General features: G+C 40.7%; 1 protein-coding gene and 1 pseudogene across 4 annotated transcripts; one reads left to right on the top strand and one right to left on the bottom strand.

Moving 5' to 3' along the window:
• Positions 1–13,259: 13,259 nt before the first annotated feature.
• On the bottom strand, positions 13,260–22,168 carry LOC109472707 (annotated as a pseudogene).
• Positions 22,169–23,820: 1,652 nt separating this feature from the next.
• LOC109472250 lies at positions 23,821–27,128 on the top strand. Of its 4 annotated transcripts, none has more exons than XR_002140355.1 (3): positions 23,821–23,994; positions 24,220–25,447; positions 25,958–27,128. XR_002140355.1 is itself a non-coding variant. In XM_019771896.1 (2 exons), exon 2 carries the CDS (start codon positions 24,520–24,522, stop codon positions 25,135–25,137), a length of 618 nt encoding a protein of 205 aa, XP_019627455.1. In that variant the 5' UTR covers positions 23,821–23,994; positions 24,220–24,519; the 3' UTR covers positions 25,138–27,128. The 4 variants fall into 4 exon arrangements, 1 of the variants encoding a protein (XP_019627455.1); XR_002140354.1 differs by having other exon boundaries at positions 24,220–26,043; positions 26,422–27,128; XR_002140356.1 differs by lacking the exon at positions 25,958–27,128 and adding an exon at positions 25,570–25,717 and having other exon boundaries at positions 24,220–25,533.
• Positions 27,129–27,242: the final 114 nt, after the last annotated feature.

Below are 27,242 nucleotides of genomic sequence, written 5' to 3'. Positions count from 1 at the left end.
ATGAAAAATCTCCACAGTTGACTGGTTGATGCACCCTATTAGGTACTTTAACCAACCTTGTGAAAGAGATGCTTCCTGCATGGGGCTGAGGTTTTCATGTCGAATTAGGGAGAACATCCTCCAGGCTTGCCTAATTCGTACCTTCCATGCCGTGGTGCAAATGGATTTGTAACAGTTCAAAGTGCACCAAAGTGAGGGACCAAGTTAAGCTTGAGTGTGATGTACAATGTATCATTGTATTGTCTCATATTTACTACATACATACAGACTGCTCTACTTTCTGTTATCCTAGAAAAGTTTGATCAGCAAATTACAGCCACTACTTTTCAAAGCAACTTTGGAGTCCTTTTCACATGTAAGAACATTCTGTTCTAATCAGAAGTGAACAACAGGAGCTTGTCTGAGTTTTGTTTCCTTTTGGACTTTCAGTTTCAAAAAACTTGTCTTCACTTATTTGCATATCAGTCAATAGTCTGTACTTTTAAACCTGCTTTTCTGACAATTCTCCAGCGAAAGATAGTGGATGCTACCTGAAACGTCTGACCGTGGTTGCATATCCAGTTGCTTGAGTAACCGTTTTTTGGTGTACCTTCTAATTAGTCTCATGTGGAAATGTGAGTGATAGTTGATGAGCGAAGGCAGTGACCTTCCAAGCAGCTAATGTTACAGCTGAGAATAGGCACACCTGGAAGAAGATTAGGTTTACGACACAATTATGTGGTTCCAATTATCTCTGGGTGAGAGGGAAATGTCTCAATGTCTGCATGGAGAGATGTTAAACTGATGGAAGGCCAAGTCTAATGACCTGCTGCTGGAAACAGAGCCTGTCTCACTCAGCCTTCTTATGATGTAGTGGTTAGCCACCCTGCCTCTGGAGTAAGAGGTTGGGAGTTCGAATCCCGACTAAAGTTGCTCTCCTGACATGCACACTAGTAACTAGAAAGGGTTGCAGTCCTCAGGATGGGATCCACTGTTTATTACACTTGTCAAAAACCTGAAAACACTGTACATAGTGTCTGTCTTCTCTGTTACGACCAGTGTGAGATTAGCTCTTCAGTGAGCTAAAACTACAGCAGAGAGATCACTTTCCTTATGAGCCCTGGCCTGTAGCTTGCCCCTAATGTTTCTCCATAGAAAACACAGTCGATTAAAGAAAAACAAGCTTCTGTATCTGTCCCAGATGTGTGGACAGAAGCCGCTTCACCAAAACAATATCACATTTCTCACAGTTGCTCGCAACGGTTGATACCTCTGGTGTCGAGGCAATGATATTTAAAAGACAGGCAGCCAAAGAATAGTCCCGCTGGCACTTTACTGTAATGTCATTGGAAACACTGGAGAAGCTTTAAGTGATGTTCTTGCCATTTATTGTAAAAGCAGTTCAAGGTAAATTGTCCCTAGCAGCCGAACAAAGCTTTTTGCTCCTTCTCCCAGGAGTATTGCTACACTTGGACTGCTTGGTGACGAATCTCCCAGAAGTTGTGGTTTCCGGCTTGGAAAATTGCTTATCAAATTTGAGAAGCCCCCACAGTCACTTAGCCTGAGTGTTACTAATTGCTTTGCATCAGAAAACACTCACGCATTAACATTTATGGCCACACCAATTTAATTTATTGGTTCTCGGATTTTTTCAGGAAAAATATGAAGCGACAGGGCGAAAAAAATAAAAATAAAAACAGGTCTAGGCATTCTATTATAGGCTTAAATGCTACGGAATGAGCCATGAAGTCAACATAAAAGGCCGGGTTAAAATTTAAATATTGAATTTTGAACTTTTAATCAAACCACTGCAATGATAGATGGGAAAAGTGTAACAACTAGGAAGAAAAGGACTTTCCTCAACTGTTTTGGGGGGCAAAACATTGAGCATTTTTCAGTTGATTCAGGACCAGAATCAAATTTTTTTTTTTTTTTTTTTGCAAATCAGAAAAAAACGAAGAGGCGAATCAGAGAACCAACAAATTAAATTGGTGTGGCCTAATGGAGGAATATATCGAAGGGATAGAAACTTGTCTAGCTGGAATTTCAGCTAGCAACTCGATGGATGGAATTGTGAATCTTTGCAGTAATGCCCCTTGTCCTCCCAAAACCTTTGAGAAATTGTTAACAAGTTGGACTATCTGGCAGTGCGTGTTACGGAATAAATGTATCACACTGATATTATTCTCCCTCATGAGTGGTCCCTGAATCTTTTTGCCAGAATAACAAGTTGACCTTGAATCACTGTGTCCCATGCATTTGCTTGTGTTTTGTGACGATGCCACATACATTATTGCACACTGTATGAGCATAACTTGATACAGCATAGCTGAGAAGTAAATTCTTCCAAAGTATACCTAACTGAAAAGTTCTTAATCTTATCTGGTGGTTCTCAGAAGAAAAGTTAAGTTAGTGAGCAGCAGTAACTTTATACCTCATGTCAAGAGACTTCGAATTCTAGAGATAATTCAACTGAGATGTTGTTCCTGGGCATCCCTTCCGTCCTTGGAGGATGCAGTGTTTATGAGCCATAAATCATCACGTTGCCACTAACAGCAATCCCAACACTTCCCAGTGGCAAGCCTGTCCCACAGAAACCGTAACCTCTTAAAAAAAACACTGCTTTACCATCACAAAAACAAAACAACTAAGCAGCTTTCCCCATATACACTGTGCTCATTAAACTGGAAAGGGTTGGCCACCTGTCTAACAGGTCCAGCCTTCCTGGGGAGGTTTAAAAGCCATTGGGGAAGCCTTCATGACTAGCAACGCTCCTGTCTGACTCTTACAATCACACTGGGACATCCACCCATCCTAAACCTCAGAGAATGATGACTAAGCGAGTTTTTACCTGATCGTAAACGGATTAATGCAGGAGAATAGATGATGACCCTTAAGGAATTATACTGTCATAATAGTACATCATAAGATCATAAACCCTAATGTAGTGTTACATAACTTGGAGCCACAGAGGCATGTCAGTAGCCCCAGGCCATTATCCAATATCAGGGCTGTATTGCAAACTCAAATTCTCAGAAATCAAAAGCCATAGGGAGAGGCTGATATCTATTTTTACTTACTTACTTAGACCAACTGTCCATCCTTGCATATCAATTTTTGACTATCACAAAAAGGGTTATGGTTAGGGTCCTGGTAAAAATAAGGCCTGGGTGGAATGGAAAATGGAAAATTAGTATAACCAAAACAAAGTTACAATGAAAGAATAACATTTGCAGTTGGGGGCATAGAATTCAGGTAAAAATTGTTGCCGTTAAAAGCTCAACTTGAGGCTAATACCGTAACAAAGTTGAAAGAAAAAGTTGTCTACAACTATGACACTATACTATCTCTAGAGTTTATCAATGTTCCAACATGTTTTACTGATAATAAATTAAAAATCAAGGAACCTCTATATCTAATGTAAGTGCCAGCCTTAACAATTTTACTTGCTATAGAACTTCAGAAGTGAAAAAATGTTAATTCAGAATTCATATACCTCGCCCGACTAGTTTTAATTGCATTAAGTACATAGGCATTTACAAGTTTTAGCTGTAACACGGTTCATAGGAGATACCAATTACTTCTGGTCTTCTCACAACTTAACAAATACTCTAAGTTACAGGAGCAATTACGAAACATGTCATACAATGGCAGATACCCATAAAAGCATGCATCTTGATAGAGCCCGAGGGGAGCGCCCAACCGCATCCAATATCAGACTGAACGCTTGCGAAGGATTTATCCTCTTACGCAAATAACATGGCAAATGAGGAAACAATGCTCCTCAAGCTGCATAATGGTAATATGATTGTTATCTGGGGACTGCCAGTATTCAGAGATCAGCAGTTACATGCGCCGTATGACGACAATTTGTGCACCCATGTCCTCGCCGTACAATTACTTATTGGCAAATTTTGACAAATGAGGCTGCAGGTAAATCACTCAAGTCACCCATATGTGAAATCTCCGACAAGGCAAGGTGCAAGAATATTTCAAATTAGGAGAGAAATCCCGGCAATACATCAGAGGCTGCTGATGCATGGTGACTAGTCAACTGGGCTAATGAACACCAGCAGAACTAATGAAGGACAATTTACGGGGAAGACCCAGCAACCTTTCATTCCACAGAATGGCTGAAATGCTGTCTTTGAACGGAAAAGCAGCAATTTATTTGCAACGTTGCAACTTTTTGAACTGCTTGCGCAACTTGGGACACAGTTGCCAAGAAGTCTGAGCTTGCATGCGGGTTCTTTACTTCTCACGGCTAACAAGGAGATGTCCTGCACATGCAAGTCACCCATCTAAGCCAGGCAAAGCTCCGCCAAACTTACACAACCAGAATGATAAATAGATGGTCGGGAGCCCCTGAGAAAAAGTTGCTTGCTTAAAAGCCATTACAAAGCTGCCCTTGCTGACTCCTGTTGGTGCTGGGAAGGTGGGAAGACGTTCCATTACAATAGCCACACAGTCTCTGATGACTGGTATGTTGGCGCCTCCTAACAAGCCTGGAGACAACGGTTTTCAACACCTGTAGATCACGCAGGCCACTTCTTTTAACTAAAGATACACATTATTGGTAAGGTGAACGTTTTAGTTATATCTAACTTTGCAGAAGTAAACATATTGTTTTACTTACATTTTGATTTTATTTCTCTGTATTCATACTGCTTTAGCTTGGGCACCATCCTGGTTAGTTTAAGTCCGGTGGTTGGTGGGAGCGACTGTGGGAGCAGATGTAAACTAACCAGGATGGTACCCAGGCTAGAGCAGTATGAAATAGATTGAATAAAATTCTATAAGATAATGATATCATGACATTACGATGGCTGAGAAAGGGTTGAAAGTTGCAGAAGACATATGCATGATTTGATGTTTTTGTCAATCAACTGGAAATGCAACTAGTGGATAGAAATTAAATGTTAGCCTAAGCCTACATTGAAGTCAATGATAAGCATTCTATTGTTGCTATATTTGCTCAATACGTACAAATTTCTAACTACTACAATTTCTGATAGTAATATTGCCCTGCTGGCAATGTGGAAGTCTAACTTTTAAGGACATACAGCTGCAGCACAACTGCGGATGAGCAGTTTCAACTCTACCTTCTGAACCTGCATCAGGAGATGCACTACCTTGCACAACAGCAAGATGGCACTTCATCACACAACCAAGAACAGGGTAGACATGTACACAGGGATTTGAAAATGGTGATGTGAACCCCAATATACTTGCCATACTTGTATATTCTGACAATACAAAAAAAATGTAGTCTTACTGGTGACATATATTATATTGCCACTAGACACATTCAGTTTAGAGAGCTGGTGTTAGAAACTTAATATCCAACTATATAAGTTGTTTACTTGCTGATATAGGACAAGTACTGACCTCTTGCTTCTTGTATCATGGCTTGCCGGACTTAATAATGTACATCACAATCAAGTACAAGATAATAATGTTCTTGTATCTTACTGTCATGTATATGTACAATTAACTGTTTGGATAACTCAGTATTTTCGTATGTGTGCACACACAGTTGCACGTATTTACAGCCGAAGGCCAAAGGGATCTGACCGCAGAATGTCTTGCCGTCCTGCATTACAGATGTCCGACAGAAAAGCCCAGCTTCATGGCCAATAAAGGCCGTCTCTTCCTGAACAAGCACCGGCGTTACGCAGACAAATCCACCATCTCTTCCCCCGGGGGGTGCCATATAAAAATCAATACCGCTAACCAATCAGAACCCGGCGTTGAAAGTCTGACAATTTGCGCTCGCCCAGAGGTAAAAACAATCATTGTCACGGAGGGGTGAATTGCACCACGGGGCAGCGCGGAGATATCCAAATCCAATAACCCTTTGACCATCCCAATTCTTTTTCCTACAAAACCAATTATCTAAGTGCCCCTTCAAATGCATCGCCCATAAACCAAGACACAGCTACAGTATCATGGTGTCCATTAAACTGTGTGATAGCTATCTCTGTTTTCACTGGATGGCCATGATATTGATTATTGAATCGGAATCAGCCCTGAGTCAATTCCAATCTCATTTACAACTGCCCATAACGCAGCACTTGAGGGGAGAGGAGGGATCAGGGTGAGACGGTTCAGTGTTGATTGGCACTCGTGGCGCAAAGTGTCCTAAAGCCGTGCGACTTTAGCAGTCTTCAGAGAGCTCTCTGGTCTCCGGCAGTGGCACAACACGAAGTGGGACATTATTGGCACAGATAATGATCATGTCCTGAGTGTCTTAGTGGAAATGCTGATGTCTTTAAGGTAACTACATGCATAACGTTGTTGTCAGCTAGCAACAGAGTTGTTCATATGGCCAGCTGAGCCAGAGAATCAACTGAGCTTGTCCCATATACTGTAAATCTTAAAATGTATGCAATGGTTACTTGGTGCAGTGTCTCTCTAACCATGACACTGTGAATATGTGTTTTTGCAACCTCTCGTTGCTTTGTCCTTTTCATTTTTTTCTACACACAGTAACATGTTATAAATCTAGTATTTTTCATCCATGACTTTTAAATTCAAAGTACATGTACCTACGAATTCTATTGGTTGTGCCTTTTTGACATAAAGTAACCTCAAAGTATGATGATCTTTCCAATTACATAACTTTCCCAAATTCATGTATCCTATTGAAATTTCCTACATACATCAAAGTCAGCTTAAAACTTTTGGGCTCATCGTACGTACAGATTAAACACTGCAGTGTAGTTTTTCCTGTAGCATCTAGTGACAAGGCCTCAGCCTGTAGCATCCATCACAAGTTCATGTACATTGTGCAGGCGGCATCTAATTCTCCATACAGACATGCTCATATGTCAACAGAGCTAAGTAAGACAAACTTCTACTGTAATGAACTGCTTTATCATACGGGTGTGTTGAGATGTGACACAAGTACCATCCACATTTCCCCTCAACTGAATTTGAACAGTCAAGAATAAAAATTCACATTCGACTATGCCAAAATTGTAACCGCAAAATGTAGATATTCTCACCAGTATACAATAACTCAAAGAGACTCTGAATGGACTGGTACATTTTTCTTTCACAGGCAGATACTCCTGAATCTGGTGGGGAAAGATTTAGAGCTACATGCATGTATGCTGGAAGATTAAACTTTCCAGACAGCAGCTTGGATGCCTGCCTAATTATCAGCTTTAGTCTGCTCCCCACTGATTAGAAAGGGCACAACATATTACATAAGACATAAGGTCAGCCTATTGATATGCTGGGACAGAAACTGATTGACAGTTGGACAGTTTCAAAAACTTTCTGTCTGTTTAAGTCAAATTGTCGAAAAAATATTATGACTGGTTTATTCATTTAAACCTTCCAAGTTGAAGCATTGCAGTAGCCCTTGCCAGGGCCACTGAATTGTACTGATCTTTTACATGGGTTTACTGTAACTACAAGTGCACACAATCCACATAATCCCTGCTATCACGTGATAACCCCTGTCATCAGGAGAGATGAGATGCAGGCAGGGTGGATGGTGGTACCATCCTCCTGCACCCCTGAGGCACACTTAGCACTGGCCCCCAGTACCCCTCAGCAAACTTGTAACTGTTCATGAGAAATTGAAAGTTACAAGCACTGTATAACGACCCAGAAAGTCAGTAATTGATCCCTAGTGAAAACTAGCTGGGATCTATAGCTGTCTGGGTAAATCTGGGTTTATTTGAAAGGTGAATATATATCATGGCACTCTTGCTCACGTGGATGCATTAACAATAATCACTGTTCTGTCTTGTTTTGCATATAACTTTCAAAATATCATCACCAACAGTTTTCTGGCTTTGCAAATGGAATATTTGGGAGGTAACACAGGGTTCTTGTCCCCCTAATTTTATGCTATTTTACATGTACAGTATGAAAGAGAAGAAAGTGGAAAGTTTTCAAGTTGCTGTTCTATACCAGTAATCGAAAATGCTTATAAGACTGTAAAAGATACAGAAATTTGATGTGTAAAGTGGGCTGTCGTTGGTGAGTGTTGAATCAGCTATATCATTGTCCTGGCCTGCCACTAATCTCCAAACAGATTCAGCTCATCAGTCCGACAGTTTTTATCAAATTCAGTATATCTTTTCAGTCTGTAATTTTTACTCTTCACTGGAGAGAAGATTCCTATACTATACACAAGCCTCACCGTGAAATAAATGCACAAATCCTTGACTTTGCCAAGAGGCATTGGGGTATTGATTAGTTGTTTTCCCGGTGGAATTGTAGTGAAGTGGGATTCTTCTTCTAATTATATCCCGGAGACAGGACTTTGTCACTGTGCCAAGAAAATCCCCTGGTACTCAGGGTACCTGGCTCTATCATGAGATTATACACGATATCTCACTCAATTTGTCTTCCTAGGGAAAAAAACAGTTCATGGCACGTAACAGCAGATCTACAGGATAAATAATCTGCTACAGGCAAAGCATCGCTTGTCTCGATAAGCTGATAAAAAGAAGAGCTCCAGTTTCTTGCTTTTATTACAAACTTTTCATGCTGATGACATGACCCAAGGGAGACTGATGGAGTGGCCGGCTCAGAGTTTCCTTGGAGACAAAGAAGCTTTCAGCATAAGCCGATAATCGAAGATCTTAGCAACAACTAGAAATCAATCATGACTAAGTCAACACAGTTGTTGCAAGGAGTCTTAATCATCTGTTGCTCTGAGGAGATTTCGTGACAGCTTGGCCTTAAAGAACGTTCCAACTTTGAACTGTGGGTTTAATGTGTTGTTCCATCAATGCCAAAGTTAATGATGTCAAGGAGCCTTTGAAGGAAAACAGCTGCTGATTCAAAGAGGGCACTCTGTTCTTTGTGGATCGAGTAAACTATAAGATGAAACATAACAAAAGTCCTGCCTACCTGCCTATATGCACAGGCCAGGTACTGGCCCCTTGCTCCCCTCCATCAAGTTCCTCCAGCCAGCTCTAAAGTAACCAAAAAGTAACCAAAATAAATAAATTTTAGTATTTGGGGGACTGTAATAAGTTTACATCAATGGTCATTATCAATAATTGTACTTCCATCAGCATTATTAATCTATTTTATATATATTGATGACATGGACAAGTTAGAATTTCCAATCTCATTAACTGGATGTCTAACCTTCATCGAAATTTCCAAGTCCAAGTGTTCCAGACACCTCCATCATAATCTTCCATCAGCTGAGCAGACATGCTTGTAAAACCAGTGTGTATTAACGAGGCGGTGCTACACGGTAGCGTCAAGATTGATAATAACAACTGTGTAATAACGAGAGACGGGCCGCGGGAGAACCTACAGGTCATAGGTAAGGTTCCCGCTGTAAAATACCTGATCACACTTGTAGTTATTGGCACATCAGCATCTGGCATGGAATAATGACAGCAATAAAGGGAGAGATTATAGAACCGCCAGGTTTGGGATGCAATTTGTTATCTCTGCTTGAGCATCACCTTAGCGTTATTACCCGGAGGTCATATCCTACACCACACTGAAGAAAAGTCTGCCCTGAAATCCAATATTCTACCATGTAATACATGCGCATGTCATGGTGCATCCTGCTCACGGTAAAACAGAAACCTTCATAAGAATTCAATATCGTATGACTTATTGCAATATACACATGGTCTAGTTGACTTTAAAATTATATAATAATACCATGCATGATAAAAACTAGAAAAGCAGTTCTCTATCACAAAGTCTTAGTGTTTTGTTGACTTATCTTGTTAATATTTTTAAATTTTAGAATAGCCCTAAACTAACACTTCTAGACGGAAGATTCCTTCTTGGCCAAATGGCCTAAAAATTGAAAGTAAGTATAGGATAGGGCATAAATTTATATAACTCCACCCTCGCTCGTGTAATACTAATGGGGCATCACAAAGTTTCTTTGGGGCTGTAATGTCTAGTCTAACGGTTGGCAGTAATCTCTAGCCTATAATTTCCAAGGATTACCACTAGCCAAATTCTTGACGAATCCATGTCTGTTTTGCACAAGAAAAAGTCACGAAGACACTTCTTCACACGATATAAACGGGATTTTAAAAAACGCTAGCGTTTTGTGACGATGTGTAACCATACAATAGTAGTCAAGTAACAAAGTCTCCGACAAATTCAACGCTGTAAAGAGCTAGTAGGAAAATACAATAAAAACGAAAATTTACCTTCTGTCTTCTCCATTTCAAAGTTTTGGTTCAGAAATGGCGCTGGCGGAAATGACGTCAGGGGCGCCCTCTGATTGGTCGTGAGTCGTGACGTATGCTCTCTGGGAAATCGACACACACACGTGTCATTTTCAGAGCAGATGTGGCGTTGTTGAGTATCACAGAAAATTAGTGTGCTTTTCCAGACCCATGCCCAAGCAGGGCTCTGGATAGTCCACAAGTATTCAGAACCGTGCCTGGCGCATATCTACGTTCTTGGCTACACAGAGACTATCCAGAACGCGTGCCTGATCCTTGGTAGAACCAAGGACATTGTGCCAAAAAACAGTTACTCAAGCAACTGGATATGATTTTGAAAACGTCAGACGTTTCAGCTAGTATCCACTAGCTTTCGTCAGTGACTGAGAGACCAGAGGGGAAAGCAGGTTTATATACACAACCTGTTGATTGATATGCAAATAAAGTGAAGACAAATTTTTGGAAGTCGAAAAAGGAACAAAAGTCAGACAAGTCAAGACAAGATGATGCAAATTAGTCTGAAAGCTCCTGTTATACAGGACAGGAGCTTAAGTGTTGTCTGTCCTCGGGGCTGGGAGTGCCAAATCCCAAGTGCCGGAAAGATCGACCCGTAGCCCCCCTTCCCTGTTGAGGGTGGGGTTGTACATTCTTTCATATATTGCCTCTTTTTTTTTTGGCATATCGTATTACCTGGATGTCTAACCTTCATCGACGAACCAAGGACATTCCTTGGTAGAACAGACTCAAGGAACCATCACGGTTTACGATAATCGCCTGACACGCACACACACAGAGTTCATAATGGTCTTGCGCTTGTCCGTTTCTTTCTTCTTTTTACGTCGTTTGGCCTGTCTTTGTAAATCTTTGGTATAAACTGCATTTTCATGACTTTTTCATTGGTCAACCCCTGACGGTGGACAGTTACGGATGAGGCTGGAAAGGAAAAGTCTCGACTACACAGAAATCATTGTGACCCGGTCCCATATGGTTACTTTGGTAACAGTCTATTCAATATCTTTGCTTTGCCCAAGCCCTTCCTTCACAAAAAGTTTGAATCACGCGGCGCACATCTACGTATACGGCGAGTCGAGTATAAACAACTGAGTTGCATGTAATGTCACGAGGGCCGCATGGGCACATTCGCTGGAGTGGCCGTCCAACATACATAAATTGTGGTAGAGACTCCAATCCGTTATAGAGATCCCCATCGGAATCTTTGTCGGTAGAGACTCCGACCAAAATGCCGGATGCTGTCGATGTTACGGTGGTTTCCTCGTGTCTACAAACCCTGAATTTCAATCCAACCCATTGATCTTATTGTGACATGAATCAAAGTTGAAAATTTCTGTCTTTGACATACTTTGTATTAAATTCTAAAACAATCCGACCGCTTCAGATTGCAAACGGGATTTCTGCCGGTGGAATCGGCCATTCTAAAGGCAGAAATCCCGATCGGAGTTTCTTGTAATAACTTGACCCCAATTGCAAACAGGATTTCTGTCGGTAGAAACGTCGATTCTACCTTATCTGGGCCTCTACCCATACATACATAACGTTACATGTGCATGGGGTCTTGCTAGCAACTGTTAACGATGAATTAAAAGCTAAGAAGACTACATGGCTCTGACTTAGAGTAAATTGATTGTTCGCTACTCCTTACATGCTTTTAATACGGAAAAACGTTGGGTTTCAAGTTCAACCAACGTGGTAGTGGGGACCCCTGGCTGTTGTAGTAATCTTTGCAGATGGACTCTAGTTGAGGCGGCATAACAGTGACAAAACTAGTTCAGGCGCGAAGTAGAGGTACAGCTGCAGAGGTTCTTCTGTGTTAGGTTATGAAAGAATGTACGACAGTTTTGGCACCTATATAGCTTGTTTATTTACACACAAGACAAAAACTTTCCCATATACATAAATGTGATCTAAACGAGATGTAAGTAAAATACTAGTAGATCTATCAATAAATAAAATAAAACTTTTCACGGACACAAAAATCTAGAGGTCGGAGATCTCATGTCTTCGTCAGAGGTACATCGTTCTAGAGAAATTAACATGCGTATTCTTCACTCTTTTTAATAATCAATTTGGTCTAAAGAACAAAAGAATCTCTGTACTATTTTTATGGTACAGAACACCCTGAAACGGTTTGCCGCAGATTATACAGATGCGTCGTCACCCGTGTTAGTCCCCCCCCCCTCTACGTTATTTGAGTTTGGACTGTTACTGGAAAAAAAACGTTCAAGAAATTCTTACTGTGTTGAAAGTGTCACGACAGCGCCGCAAAATATAATAAGAGAAGATGTTATAAAGGAAAGAATCAGAACAGGGTGACTACTGCTGTTTTGTTAATTTGTCTTTATGACAAATAGAAGACTTGTTTCTTGTGTTCTTTGTGTCCTAACATTTGTACTTCTACAGTTAGTATATTCCAAATCTAGGCATCTCGTTTTTCGGCCCTTCGTGTTTTTATTGCGCTTGCCTTAAATTTAAGGTAATTAGATTTAAGGTCTCCAGTGGACGTCATCCATAGCAATTACTTGGTGTGGCCGTAGAAAATAACCTGACATATGTCCAACCTATCCTCCCCCTGCTGAAGTTATAGTACAATCCCTCAATGTAACGTCATTTGATCCCATCCCATTATGGGGTTCCCCGGCTATATCCAGCTGTCGGCTGTCTCCAAGCAGATGTAGGTGGGGGATTTCTAAACACAAAAGGTCCTATTACGGGGACATAACGACCTCCACGACTCTCATCTTTGAACTCAATCTTGGAGACCACGACAGTAATATGCCTATCAAATTTATTAACTTCCATCCACACATACAAAAGTTATCCTGCTCACAAGAAAAATTAACAAAATGCCCCCTGTAGTCACAATGAAACCCCCCACGAAGCTCAGTAACGAACTTAACCTTGGTCCTGACAATAGTAAGCACCACACCAAGAATTCAACATTTTACAAATACTTGAGTTATCTTGCTAACAAGCCACAAACACAAAAGGTGCACTAACGTGATGCACGGACCCCCCACGAAGCCGAAACTTGTACTTGACTTCGGCCTCAACAGCGGTAATATGCCTGCCAAAAATCATGGACGTCGAATCATGCCTTCCAGAGTTATATCGCAAAATCCGCAGTTCCCCACACTCCGGCGAGACAATTTCATAGTCCTTCTGACGAAGACAATGAATTTTACACCATTCTCCAATCTATGACAAAGTTAGACAATAGAATTGCTTGTACATAACATCAATGCATAGTTGTTTTGGAATAGTGTATGTACGTAATATATTGCTTACATTCTATAGTTACATGTAAATAGCAACAAATGGAAATAAGTTACCAATACACATTCTTAAGGTGAAGAGCAGTTTACAGAATTGTGGCTTTGTTGTGCCCAAGCGTTCCTGACGCTGAGCATTTTCTAGTTACTTAGTCCAAGGACATACAATGTCCTAGTATAGTTTATGACAGAAAGAAACAACTCCTTCATGAATCTAGCAATTAGGCAGGCATTGAGAATACTTAACGTTAGTATTTCCTGCTGACCTGCTGAGTTTATACAGGGGCCCTTTGTGCACAACACATTCCTGCCCACCTACAGATTTTGAGAAGTTGGTCTTGTGGTTAGAGTTCTTGGCCTAGAATCTAGTAAAGGTTCTGAGTTTGACTACCTGACAAGCCCAGTGTTGTGCCCTTGAGAAAGGCACTTTACACCTACATGTATTTCCTCACTCAACTCAGGTGAAAATGGATACCTAGCTTTGGTTTGGGACATCCTCTTGGATAGCACATAAAGCCAGAGGTCCTATGTTTGAGTAGGATCACATCTTGAGCGCACTTATTGAAGAAGAACCCACCAGACTTTACTTAGTGAAACTAGTAAGGTCCTTCTCCATGTTGACAACTAGAAAAGGTGATAGTCACCTGTTATGTCAATTTTTCCACAATGTGGTAAATCTCAATAAATAAGAAAATAAATAAACAAGCAAAGGAATGTGACACCATCTACTTTACAACGACTATGCGAAAACTGCAATTCTCCTATCACTGCAGATTTGCTCTTCCTGCTCCTCCTGGTTGCACAAGACTGATGTTTCCTCTATGAAGTCTTCCTCCACCTCCTCTCCGATGTCCTCCGTCCTGGGTTTGTTGATGGAGTTGGGGAGCAGCAGGGTCAGACACAGGATGAGGATGTTTATCAGCGCTGCCAGGTAGAAGGCCAGGTGGAAGTTCAGCGGCCAGGGCAGACCTGGGCAATGGAAAGGTATTAAAATCAAAATCTTGTCACCGGCATGCACATACATGGCAGGAAATTGAAGACATATGTAATATTTTGTGGGACATTTTGCCTTACACTTCCAATCAGTGCCCTCTCTCTCTCTTGGCTGGAATTTGCTGGCCATATAAGTATTCACGACATAGAAAAAACTAAGTATGAAACTTCAAGCAAACACAACGAAAACCAAACCTCCATACACAGGGGTAAATGATCAAACACTGGTGGTGCAGCACATAATATTTGACAGATAAACAGTAACAAGAATACAATATCATGTAATGCAAGGACTTACCATTGTCAGTTGTCCAAGCAAAGAGGTTCCCTCCTACAATCGGTCCAAGCAGACGTGCGAGGGCCACCAAGGACTGCGAGATACCATTAACTGTTCCTCGGAAGTAGGGCTGAAAATAGTTCAACATTTCTTCTCAATCCATTGTTGTTCAAGTAATTATAACCCCCCCTTCCCTGTATGTACAAATGACAACTATGATAGGCTTTTTGTAACCTACATCATGGGAGAGGAAAAGATGATGATGATAAGTGTAGCAACATGATAAGAGTAACAACATAATATTCAATGACAAGAACGTGTACATATGAAAGGTTGCTTACCATTGCAGAGTTGCCCACCATCACCATGATAGCTGTGAAACCTGACACCCTGTGGACATAGCAATAACATGATGGTAAGAGATACATGTAGGATGGTACATTTTGTACATTGTTCAAGTCTGCACTTACAAATGTATCTAGGCAACTATTATTTACACTGATAGAGAAATACAAAGTTAAGTACATTCTCAAAGTATATTTTCAAATGAAAAATACAACACATACATGTACTCTGCAAACGTTTATTGTTTTAGTTTATTGTCTATTTCAGGCTTGACAGCCCATAATGTACAAACACATAACGTTACACAAACACATCTAAAAAACATCAAGTATGTACAGATGGCTGTAAAAACATTACTTCCGGCTACCGAGCTGTCCTGTCGCAAGAACAAAGAGAAGTACTACTGTTGCAAATATGTAACTCACCTTCCAAGAATAGCAAGTGTAGTAGTGAACACAACCGTAGCCCAGACTTTAGCAGGCACATCGGATATAGCAACATGATTATTGCTTCCTTCGTCATCTAGTCTGCACTTGCCAATGTTGCTGTCATTATTGCTTTTATGAATGTTGAATTCTGTCTCTCTGACAGAAAATCTCAAAACACTGTCTGCTGGTTGGTGAGAGCCATCACTTGATGGTGCCACAGTGTAAGGTGGGAGTATGTCTGTGGCGTTCTGTATTGTGGGTCCAGGTATGGGTCCTGTCATTTGGTTCATGAAGGGTGTAAGCACGGTGCCAATCGTGAAGATGAAGATAGCCCATCGGAAAAGGGTCTTGTAGGAGTATTTCTTGGACAGGGTTGGGAACACAAAAATCTGGAAGAGCAAAACAATTTTTGATGTAAGGATACAAATGAGATACAAATATATCAATCCATCTATAAAGTGCCAGGAATTATTATACTTCTTTGACAGAAATTGTTAATTATAAACTTGACTTTGAGGACTATTTGTTCCATTGACCTTTGAGCTACAGCATTGAGATGTAAGGACATCTAACCCTTACAAGAAGGGGGATATAAGGATGATAAAACAGAAGGCAAAGGAGTTATTATTATTAAGAATGCTGATACATGCTAACAATTGGTTGATGGGCTGAATTAAAGTTCCAAATGGAAACTATGCAGCTCCAGCTGTCTTACTGAGGGATGACTGCAGTACAAAAGATTTCAGTTGGTTAGTTCTAACTCAACATATACATGCCAACAATTTCATTTGACTGGTATGATATGACACAGACAGCCTAGCTCAGGACATACCTGGCTGAAGATTTGAAAAATAGCTGACCCTGTGAGCACCAGGGATATCTCGGATGTTTCAAAGTTGTAGCCACCATGTTCATGGTTGGACACTAGCAGCAGGGGCAGCAGCTATACGTGAGAAAATGGCAGATGCATTAGATAGTGTACATACAGTAGGATCAACTTTGTGTTAGGCCTCTTTTCATTTGACGACAAGCAATGAGAGAAGCAACACATCAAGCTTACCTCATTGCTTAGTATTGCAGAGAAACCCAGAAGGCCATAGAGAACACAGGACAGCATAATTCTTCTGTCTGTGAGCAGCTTACGTATTGGGACATTGTTATCACTTCCTGCAGGAGGACAAAGCATTTATTTCAGATTACACAAAGGATATAAACAATAACTGCTACAACAAGAGCAATAGATAGGATGGAAAGTAGCAATAATCTGGAAAAGGGATTATTACTTTGAATCTACCCTACTGCATGATTTTTAAATTCTCGTACAATTTTGTGCTTTGTTGTGTTTTATAACATACTTTTCATTCCATAAGACTGCCCGGCAGGGCCCCGGATTGGAAATGAGACCTCAGCATTATACAGCATACTTTTATCTGGAACACTCTGATATCTAACCTTGTTGTGTTTGTTTCCGACGGATTCTTAAGCAGCATGGAGAGCAGCATCTGGAGTCACTGGACTGATCCTGTTCCTCCTGACTCCTGTTAGTCTCATCCCACTGAGAAAACAAGGTGGAAAAATTACAAAATGTATTATCAAGCATCTTTATAGCCTGCATTACACAATTGTCAGTGCTGATATTGGGCCTCCTCTTTGTGAAGGACTGCTAGAAGTGTGATGCAGTCACACTACTTGCTTTCTATCCAACTTGACAGAAATCACTATCTGTTTAAAGAAGTGTCAAAGTTTTTATATTTGCCATTGGAATATTCAAAGGAATCACCAATAGATGCCATTGATTTGCACAAAACAATCCAAATACAGCAAAACCAGCCGTGCAATTTCATCTAATGGTGCTTCAGGTAAGGGCCACATGATACATTGTGCTATGTTTTAATTTCGCACATGTGCATACTCACATGTTCATTTTCCAAGTCCTCTTCCTCCCCATCTCGTCCATCAAACCCACTGTCTTCCTCCGGCTCCAACAAGCCCTGACAAACACGGTTGTCCCTCGGTGTTGGGGAGCTTGTCACCTGCATCTGCATTGCCCCATCTGGTCTCCTTCAGGAAGAAGCTGGATGCTAGGCAAACAGGGACATGGATGTATGTTAGCAGGAGTTTGTGGTAGAGTCAGGGAGAGAGACAAATAACAGTGACTTTTTAGTTTATACTTTACGTTTCTAGCTTGAATGACTGAGTGGCTTAGCTAGTGGACAGGAGATTGAGAGGTCTTGAGTTCAATACCTAGTACCTTCTTAGCTAGACATTGTTAAAAATGGGTACCTGTCCTTGGTTGGGGATAAAAGGTGGTGGAAGCAGAGGAATGGGGTCTGCCTTCCAATACCGTGCCCTCTTTCAAAACATCACAAAGTCTGACATTTCTTAAAGCACCCTTTAGACATGAATCTGTTTCAAAATGCTGAAGAAAGTCTACTTCTCACCTAGTAGGTTGATAATTGACAGGAAGACTGCCACAAGACAGGGTAGCAGGTAAGGGAACTTCTCCAGGATGAAAACATCCAAGCCTGGTACTCGAGCAGCAGGACAAGACAGGAACCCTCCAATTATTGGTCCCTGTAATACCACAAAAAATCAGACATAAAATATATGATATCCTTTTGTTCTAACCCCATAGCTTTGTACATGTATACTACAGTAAAATAGTATACTAATCTTGATAGTTAAAACTGATGTGTATTGGCCACAATTGGCCAAAATTCACTCAAACTTACCACAAGCCTGCCCAGGCCACTTGACACTCCAACCAGTGAAAAGGTGAACGCATGATATGCTTCATCTGCAGCCTGTAAGGTACATGTACATTCATTTACCATGTGAATATTAATTGTTATGGTTGTCAATATACATTATTATCCGAGTATCGTGTCAGCAACATACAGCTTTAGATCATCTGAAATTTTAGCCTGGTTACCTGCAAATTTTAGCCTGCAAATACATTGTAGCGGAGAGAGAGGATATAGACTCAGAAGCTACAATAGGTCTGGTAACCAGGCTACTAAAATTTTGCATCAACTCACTCAAACAAAGGTAGCCATTACAACTCTGGTATTACAATGAGTCAATAAACAACTTCAAGAAAACAACAGCACAGTTTTTTCTTCTCACCCATCTAGTAATACTGAGTTCAACTTCATAACCAGTTCAAAGATTCGGAACATACCTCAAACAGGTAGGTTTTTGCCACTCCCAGGTTTCCATCCAGGAGACCCCACATGAACCTAGCTCCTATTGCCCATCCAAAGGATAGGCTGAAGAACAACATAGAGTTAGAGTTTCCTGGGAGTTGTGCAGTCTCATAAACCAGGCTTGGGGGTGGTGGGGAGAAAAACAAGGAAAAATCTGCCATTTCAGAACAAACAAACAAACACATGGTCACCTTTAATGTGACACTGTGATGATGGCACTGTCCAAGTATGCAAATCTGGAAAAATCCAATTTTTGTCATCAAAATACTCAAGATAAATTAAAGGAAGATTCCAATCCAGGTTCATTGTACATGTGTATACAGCATGTTAATTGACATACATGTACTGTCTCAATGTAAACTTCTCTACTTTTTCCTGTAATAAGTTGTAAGTAATAAGTATGACTATGGAACTATTTTAAGCACAAAATCAAAACATAGTGAAAACCTCCCTACTTACATGAAATAAAATCACCACAAAAGTTCCACAATTTAGTGGATTAAAAGTTATGCAAACTAACTTTTAAATTAGATAGCTTTATTGTGACACAATTGCTTACCTGAATCCAAAAAATGCGCTGCTGAACATAGACCCCACTATACCACACAGAAGGATGGGTCTAAAACAGAAAAGACAGGAATATGATCAATAGGTTGGCAAGCAACTGTGGACGAGTGGAGAAACAACGTCAACCTGCAGGCACTTTTCACCTGTGGTGTTAAGCTAGTTAAGTTAAAATCCTTCCGACACCTTTCAACGTATAGGACAGAGCCCATCACCGTTTCTATAGCCCTTTGGCCACACCGTTGTGCAAGCACTACAAGTTCTACATTGAAATTCAAATTTCAGACATTTTATATTTCTTTTCTAAAAAAGTTTTGCAGTTACTAAAGTAAGTCAAAACAGATCACAAGTTTAAAAGGGAAGTCATGACAGCAATGCTGACTTCATTTGAATTTGAATCATGATCATATTTTTTATTTTAACCTTCTTCCTGCTATAGTAGCCATTTGGCACCAAATTTGTATTGGTTTAACAATACAGGGTTAAGCAGCAGGGAGAAGGTTAAGCTTCCAGTTTTAATTTGAACTGGTAATTAGAATTGGCCTGTGACGTTTGGATGTGAAGAGTTGAATTCGGTCGTGATGACTGTTGTCCATCAGCCAACACCCTCGCCTACGCTGAGGGCGAAAGACAGGCTTTGAGTTGGTCAACAGCGGTCAGCAGTGAGCCCATCCTTTGTCCAGCTGGCAGCAAACCCTTCCACCTTGGGAATCCATGTCATCAACAAATCGTCATGTTAACTAATGAACAGGAGGTGAAGTCTTGTTGGTATGTACCTACGACCCAGGGAATCAGACAGTCGGCCCCACTGGAAGAGAGAGCACAGGAAATAGTAAGGGGTGGTGCAATTCAATGTGTGAAGGAGGTTGTGTGGAAAAGTCGATCTTTTCCTTTTGCAGTCTAATACATGGCATGTTGTCTACTTCAGCTAAACCTGTAGCCACAGCTATGAGTAATGTGTCACAAGACACAAGAGCAGTTTGACATATTTCAAGATAGCAGTTTCCAGAGTAGTGTTTTTATATTTTGATATTGCCATGTATGACGGCTATGACTCTAAAGGTAATGTTTATCAAAGGTGTACTCAATGATTTTAAACTATTGATGGACTTTATACTATATTGTATATCTGTGTAGATTTAATAATCAATTGTTATACTCTTTAAAACTGTAATAATAATTTGCAAATGACTCTACATGAAAACACCAGCTAAATTTAGGCTATTGCTAGAATTTAATTTAAATTAGTAACATTAGTCTGCAATAGTGGTATAATACATTAAGTTCTTGCTACTCTTCATTAGCATTCAGTAGATAATTTTGAACTTTTCTTATTGCTTTTAATGGGCTAGAAGGGAATTAAGACTTCATTTTTGATCATGGTGGCCAAGGCAACAGCAACAAGAATACATGTACAATATAGACGTTAAACCGGACAGTGAGTGAGTGAGTTAATATACTTAGTATCCAGTAATTTGCACTCTGTAAGGGCACTGATTCTTTGTAGGCTCTCACCATGAAACTCCCAAAGAAGCTGCCAGTGAAGTAGGCACTTGCCAGGAAGCCTGCATAGTAACCTGGGACAGGGGAAACAATAGAAGTTATAGTCATCACAGCTGTACATTTTTCATTTCCTAAATCAAAACCAAGCTTTGAGTACTCATATTAACAAATTCTGACACAGGCAATGGTAAAGCCATGGTTGCCCAACTAGTCATAGACTCTTACTAATGGTCAAGCCTGGGAGAAAATAAAAATGGCAACTTTTTGTTTCCTTGACTTTTTTTTTTCTTACTCAAATAGAGTGTCTTTTTAGAAAACTTGTTATTCAACTGTGTGCAAACTGATCATGATGTATCAGCAACTATGTTTTTGTGTGTGTTTGCTAAAATGACACTCTCAGCAACGTCATCATGAACCAGTATTAAGTATATGGTTACTTACCTATCTGGTTTGGCTTGAGGTATGGGAAAAAGTCATGGGTGAGGAAGGGTAGGAATGGAAAAATCACGCTGGATCCAAAGTGGTGGGTGAACAGTATGCCTGCAACCACCAGCAGCTGAAGGGGATAGGGACAATAATACATGTAATCGTCAGTCAGGTGTCACAACTGATTACTTCATTTTAAGACTAATGACTAAACCTTATACACAAACTATAAAGTTAAGGTTACTAAGACTTCTTACATGGTGTCACTTGTGCTTTGTGGGATGACAGTGTATGTCTTTTGAATATGCCAAGATGCTGTTGCTGTAATCCACTACCCGCCAATTATTGTTGCCAGGTATCAAATTATAATTACTGATGACGTCAACGAAAATCCTCCATCAGACCTTGCCTCCATTAGACTTCTTTTGCAGGCTGAATTCTACTTAGCCACTGATGTATCCTCAAGGTATTTATTCAGCCTGCAAAAGAAGTCTGGTGGAGACTACATCAGACCTAGGACAATATACAGATACCCGTATAGGGTCCTTGATCAGACACTTTGAAAGTGTTTTCACTTTTTACACTGCCCTATGCCCTAGCCCACTACCAGCAACGTTAAATGTCTCAGGAGAAATAAGCTAACATACATAACGTTTAAACACACTTATGATACATGTCATGACGTGGCCTGTTTTATTATATAAACCCCGTTTTGGGGAGCTGCACGATGTTTACTGTATACAATCTGCCCCCCTCCCCTACATACATGACAAAATAAAGTCACCTCAAGGAGGTTCAAACCGAGTACAATGCATTCTGATTACCTGTTTCAGAGGGAGGCCCGACATGATTCATTTAACTGGCAGACCCCTCAGCTAAGTTATAACGTCAGTTATCGTGAGAAGTTCGTGCATCGATGTCTGCACTGTTGTTGTTGCTGCTGCTGCGATCGCGAGCTCTGCTCCAAATCTGTGTACCTAGCTCACCCAGCATGTCGCAACAAAAAGCCGGGAAGGGATTTCCTGGTCCGTCATTGGACGGTGTGTGGGCTTTTTCCACAGCGCTGCTTTGTGATTGGACAGTCTGTGGGCTTTTTCCAAAGCGCTGCTTTGTCATTGGTTGGTCCGTGGGAGTGTCGCACTGAGTGACCAATCAGGAACAGCGGCGCCACATTTAAACTTTAAAGGGCAATTTCTCAAGGAGGCTATGTTTGGGCAATGACATTTTAAAAGTAAGGCCATGTTGATTTGATTATATGGATGACATCCACGCGCGCATGAATTTTCGGCCGTTTCCAAAAAAAAAAGTTTTCAACCATACTGTAAATCGTACTAAACAGTTGCAAAATGAGCAAAAATATACCGTAAGTTACAAAAAAAAACCATACCAATGTCGTAGAATGCCAAAATCAAACGAAAAAACACGAAATTGTAAAGAAATGAATTCGAAGAGTAGATTATTCGCCATACCATATTCTGTGCCATTTGTTCAACCTTCATGACCACGTACATTTCATAATGAAAACAACTTTTTTTTTTGCAAAACTTTTTTTTATTCGCACGCGCGCATCAGTTTTGGGGTTCCCGGAGGATGACATCCATATAATCAAATCAACATGGCCTAACCTTGATATGCGGTTTCGGTTTATTCTTTACAGGTGTACATTTTCAATGAAGTTTTTTTTTATTTCAATTAAATGAAATAATAAAATGAAATAAAACTTTTCCTCTCGCAGTCCACACCAGGGTGTTGATTTCATTTGATTTGACACCAGGGTGTTCTTGTGCAAAACTATTCATTTGAGTTGGTGCAAAGAAAAGAGAGGAAAGAAAACGAAGGAAGATCTTTTCCAATGCATCACACTCATCATTTTGTTTTCTGATCATTTCATTTTTTTTTTCAATTGTTTAACACGAAGTAATGCTTCTTCGAAATACGCCAAACATCAAAACACATCGTACTGAATCCCCTTGGTCAAAACAAGGACAAACCAAAGGCAATTAGGTTCTCTAACACATGCGTGCACTTTGATAGAGCACAGAATTAGTATTATTATTTTATTTCACCAACTAGTTTCACGTCCGGGAAATGATGATCATGTCAATAACAAATACTAGAATCTACATCTATTACATCTACAAATAATTTTGCACTATTGACAGGATCATTCGGCCAATGGTGCATTTTCCCCATTATTGACTGGATGATCCTGTCTGTGATCCTATCAATATAAATGATACGTAGTGCAGATTTTTTTTCTGTCAGTAGCTTCAGGTCGTGTTTTTGTCATGAACTCATGCTCTTCGGTGATGGATTTGGTGTGTTTACGACATCAAGTACGTTTTGCGGCAGACCTTGGGACGAAAATAACCATGTCGTCACCCGGGTAACCACCCTTCCCAGTTTCCCGCGGCGGACCGGTTTACTCATCCAATTTTCTCATCCTCCGCGGGTTACATAAATGTTTTCTTTGCTAAGTTATTGCAAAGGTTCTAATTAAAATCACATCGACGTTCACAAGTTAGGTGTTTGATGTTAAATCTAAAATAATTAGTACTTTCGCACAGCTATGATTTATTTTTGTTGTTCAGTAAAGCCCCTTACTACTTTCTGCGGAATGATATGTTTGACTGACGTTTGCGTGATTGGCTCTTACGTCACAGGACGTTTGTCGAACGTTCGTCACACTTCCTCCTGGAGAACAAAGTGTTGTCTTCAAGGAAGGAAAACTGCTGCGATTTTCCCCAAGATTTGGCCGCAAAAGGCATATTCGTCTATCCGAGATTGTCGAGAACACTACTAAGACACCAGGTGAGCGTAACTGTTGGATATTTTTCACGTTTTAAGCCATTTATGTTGACGATTTCTTTGTACGAGTGACGGGACGATATGACCTTCTCAAAGGTTCGTCGAATTGCGCAGTTAAAACTTCAAATTTGTACAATTTTCATGGCTAGAACCGACCACAAAGAGCTTTAAGTTGTCGACCTGTATTTCCACGTTACTTATGAGGTTGGGATTTTGTGTTTTTTGTAGGTATACAGCCTTCTGGGTGTGGACAAGTACAGTTCTCAGCAAAAGACCACGCCGTGCCACGTATCTGCTTAGTCATCCGCACTGAAACGTGATCGACCGAGGTATTTGTCACCGCAAAATCTACCAAGGGACTTCCAAAATCCTCATTAGAAACGAAAAATTTTATTATTTTACTAAAAACTGTCAAGATTGAGGAAGTAGAAGCGGCAAGACTACACAACTTCCTGTTGTTTTCGTGGAAAGCAGACAAGGGATCCGGCTTTTGAGAACTCATTTGCATATCGACCGGCCAGAACAAATATGGCACCCCACCAAAATGCGTCACCTGCAAACGTCAGTCATCTGCTGGCAGCTGCCCTCCGCAAGAAGTCAGCAGCGGTCAAGAAGAGGAGGTCGCCCGATTTCCGTAAGAAAGCCTTGCTCGAGGCCACCGTCAGGCGAGTGATTGAAGACATCAGGGCCGAACAGATCGCCATCCGCGAGCAGAAATATGAGGCTGAGGAAAGCGAGGACTTTCAGCTTACGAAAGACAGTGACTTACAGCTGACAAAGGACAATCCACCATCCACCGATAGCGCTGTTGCGCCGGTTAGATCACGGTGGGATGACGATGAGGAAGAAGAGGAAGACCAGGAGATGGAAAGTCAAGACAGCAGCTTTGGTATCCAAAGAGACTTGAACAAAAACGAGGTGGTCAGTGTCACACCTGATGCCAAAGTTGTACCAACCACACACACATCTCTCAGCAGTGCAATAGACGCAGTGGAACAGGAAAGAAGACGGGGAACATGGAAACCCAACACCAAGGGCGATTGGAGATGGAGGGTCGAGGACTGTGAATCAGACTCTGAGGAGGACATACTCGGACTAGGGTCATTCTTCAGCCGCGTCAGAAAGTACACCCACAAGAGGGGGTAACTCAACTCAGGAAACAGTGGTTGACAGGAATCAATCAAATCAGTATTTGTATATTTATGTACCATGAGTTCAATTTGTGCCTTATCTGTAAATTGTATAATTGATTGTCAAGGTCTCATGTTGTATGATGTTTCTTCTCAAGGTTGTCAGTTGAGCTGACAAGGATGGTGTGGCTTGGTTTGTGGTGGAGCGGAAACCAAGCCATGTGGAGAAAGGGCAGAGGAATTGTGAGCAAAGCACATCTCCCAAGGCCCCCATAAGCTCCAAGTCTAGGGTATCTTGATGCTGGAAGTCAGTTACCTGGCTATAGGTATATTGTACTTTATGTAAAGTTTGTACGGTTTTCTAAGTAGTACTATGAAATGACTTGCCTTGTGAAGACATATGATAAACCATGTTTTGCTACTAAAAGTACCTCCATGGATAAAGCAGTAAATACTTCATAATTTAGTAGCTCTAACTGGTTAGAAAGTTTGCATTTCAAAACTACCCACAACATACTTGCAGCACTGGGCAGTCAATTTTTTTTATTTATTTACCAGTCTGGTAGTTGATGCTACAGTATACATCATTACATCTGAAAGTGAAAGCATATTCAAAATTGCAGTGCTGCAACATTTTGTGGGATTTTACATGAACATGTCATTGATACAAAGGTTTTATTTTCACAACACATTTCCTCACTGGATGTGAAAACTAGACTTGAAAAGTATCTGGAATGTGCTGTTGGGTAGTAGTCTAACTAACTGCAATGGTGTTAAGTTTTGCCACATTGTCTTGTGTTCTGTTTCTCACGCAATTGTGTTGCATTCAATGTCAGCCCTCTGGATCAACTGCTCCCTTGCGAGACAGCTGGAGGCACTCCTACCACAGCCGAGCTCTCGGAGCTCAGTCCCCCACTGACAGGTGTACCAATGTTAATTTCTCTTTGCTGCACTTTATTGCATGTTCCGTACTTACGTTAGATATATGAAATTTGACACTTCTGTTAGAACTTAGATATGTGAAATTTGACACATTTGCGGAAAATACATACCAAAATGTTCTTCAGCTGACACTTTAGGGTGAACAATTTTGAGGTTTCTTGTCAAAAAAGTGTTGTAGAGTATTAAACTGGTCCTATTTAAATTTGTCACATTTTTAATTAACACATTAGTTGGATTGCTACTTTTTGGTGCTTCTAGTTTGTGAAGGGCAAATACAGCATTTACGGTTTTCCTCAGCCACATCACTTGTCACCAAGAGCCCTTGTTTACCTATTTCTTGACCATGATCGTCCTTTAGGTGGGCTGACTCTCTGGCCCAACTCGCCTCGGCAGTCCATCTGCTGAGTTCCATGGTCCTCCTCAGACCAGACTTAGTCACAGCCTCGCAGTGCCTCGCTCGTCATCAGAAAGGAGAACAACCCGCAGCTAGCCGACTTCGGTAAATGGGGATCAATGGGAAGTAATGCCCTTTGGTGTGAGTGCTTGAAATGTAGTACATGTATTACTGGATTACTATTGTTTTCTTGATACCAAATTTATTTTTGTCCATGTTTTAGCCCAGACCTTTTCTAGATTTCTTAATACTGCCACATTTTACTTGGTGTGACATTTTACTCGGTAACCCCTCGTGGAGAAAAGAAAATGGATATTTTTTTAGACCATGCTGTCGTGAGTTACTTAACGTTGTTTTGGGAGACATGTTCACTAGATCTTTTTCAGTACGTGGAATTCTGAACAGACTGGAAGACCAAACAAGACTCCAAGCATCAACCTGACCCAACTCAACACGGAACGTGTATTATACCTCAGACGCCCACTTCTACTTTTAAGAAGCGGTTATCTAAATCTTTCATTTCCAGGTTATTTTACTTGTGTATTGCTGTTGTATGTATGTACACATGTATGTATGTGAACTGTTTTGACGTCAAACACGAGGCAAAAGTCATTCTCTATCGATATTTGAAAACTTTGTACAGATTTTCAGAATAAAAAAAGTTGAATCGATATGCTATGTGCCTGGTCACTTCTTGAATAGATTGAAATACATATGGCAGGGAATGAATGGGTTAGTTTGGATGGATAGATAACTTGGTTGATGAACTGTAGAATTGTAAGCTG

Source organism: Branchiostoma belcheri, unplaced genomic scaffold (assembly GCF_001625305.1).
Source record: "Branchiostoma belcheri isolate BF01 breed outbred unplaced genomic scaffold, Haploidv18h27 scaffold10, whole genome shotgun sequence".
In the NCBI taxonomy this organism is placed as follows: Eukaryota; Metazoa; Chordata; class Leptocardii; order Amphioxiformes; family Branchiostomatidae; genus Branchiostoma; species Branchiostoma belcheri.
This window is presented reverse-complemented; position numbering and strand designations above follow the sequence as displayed.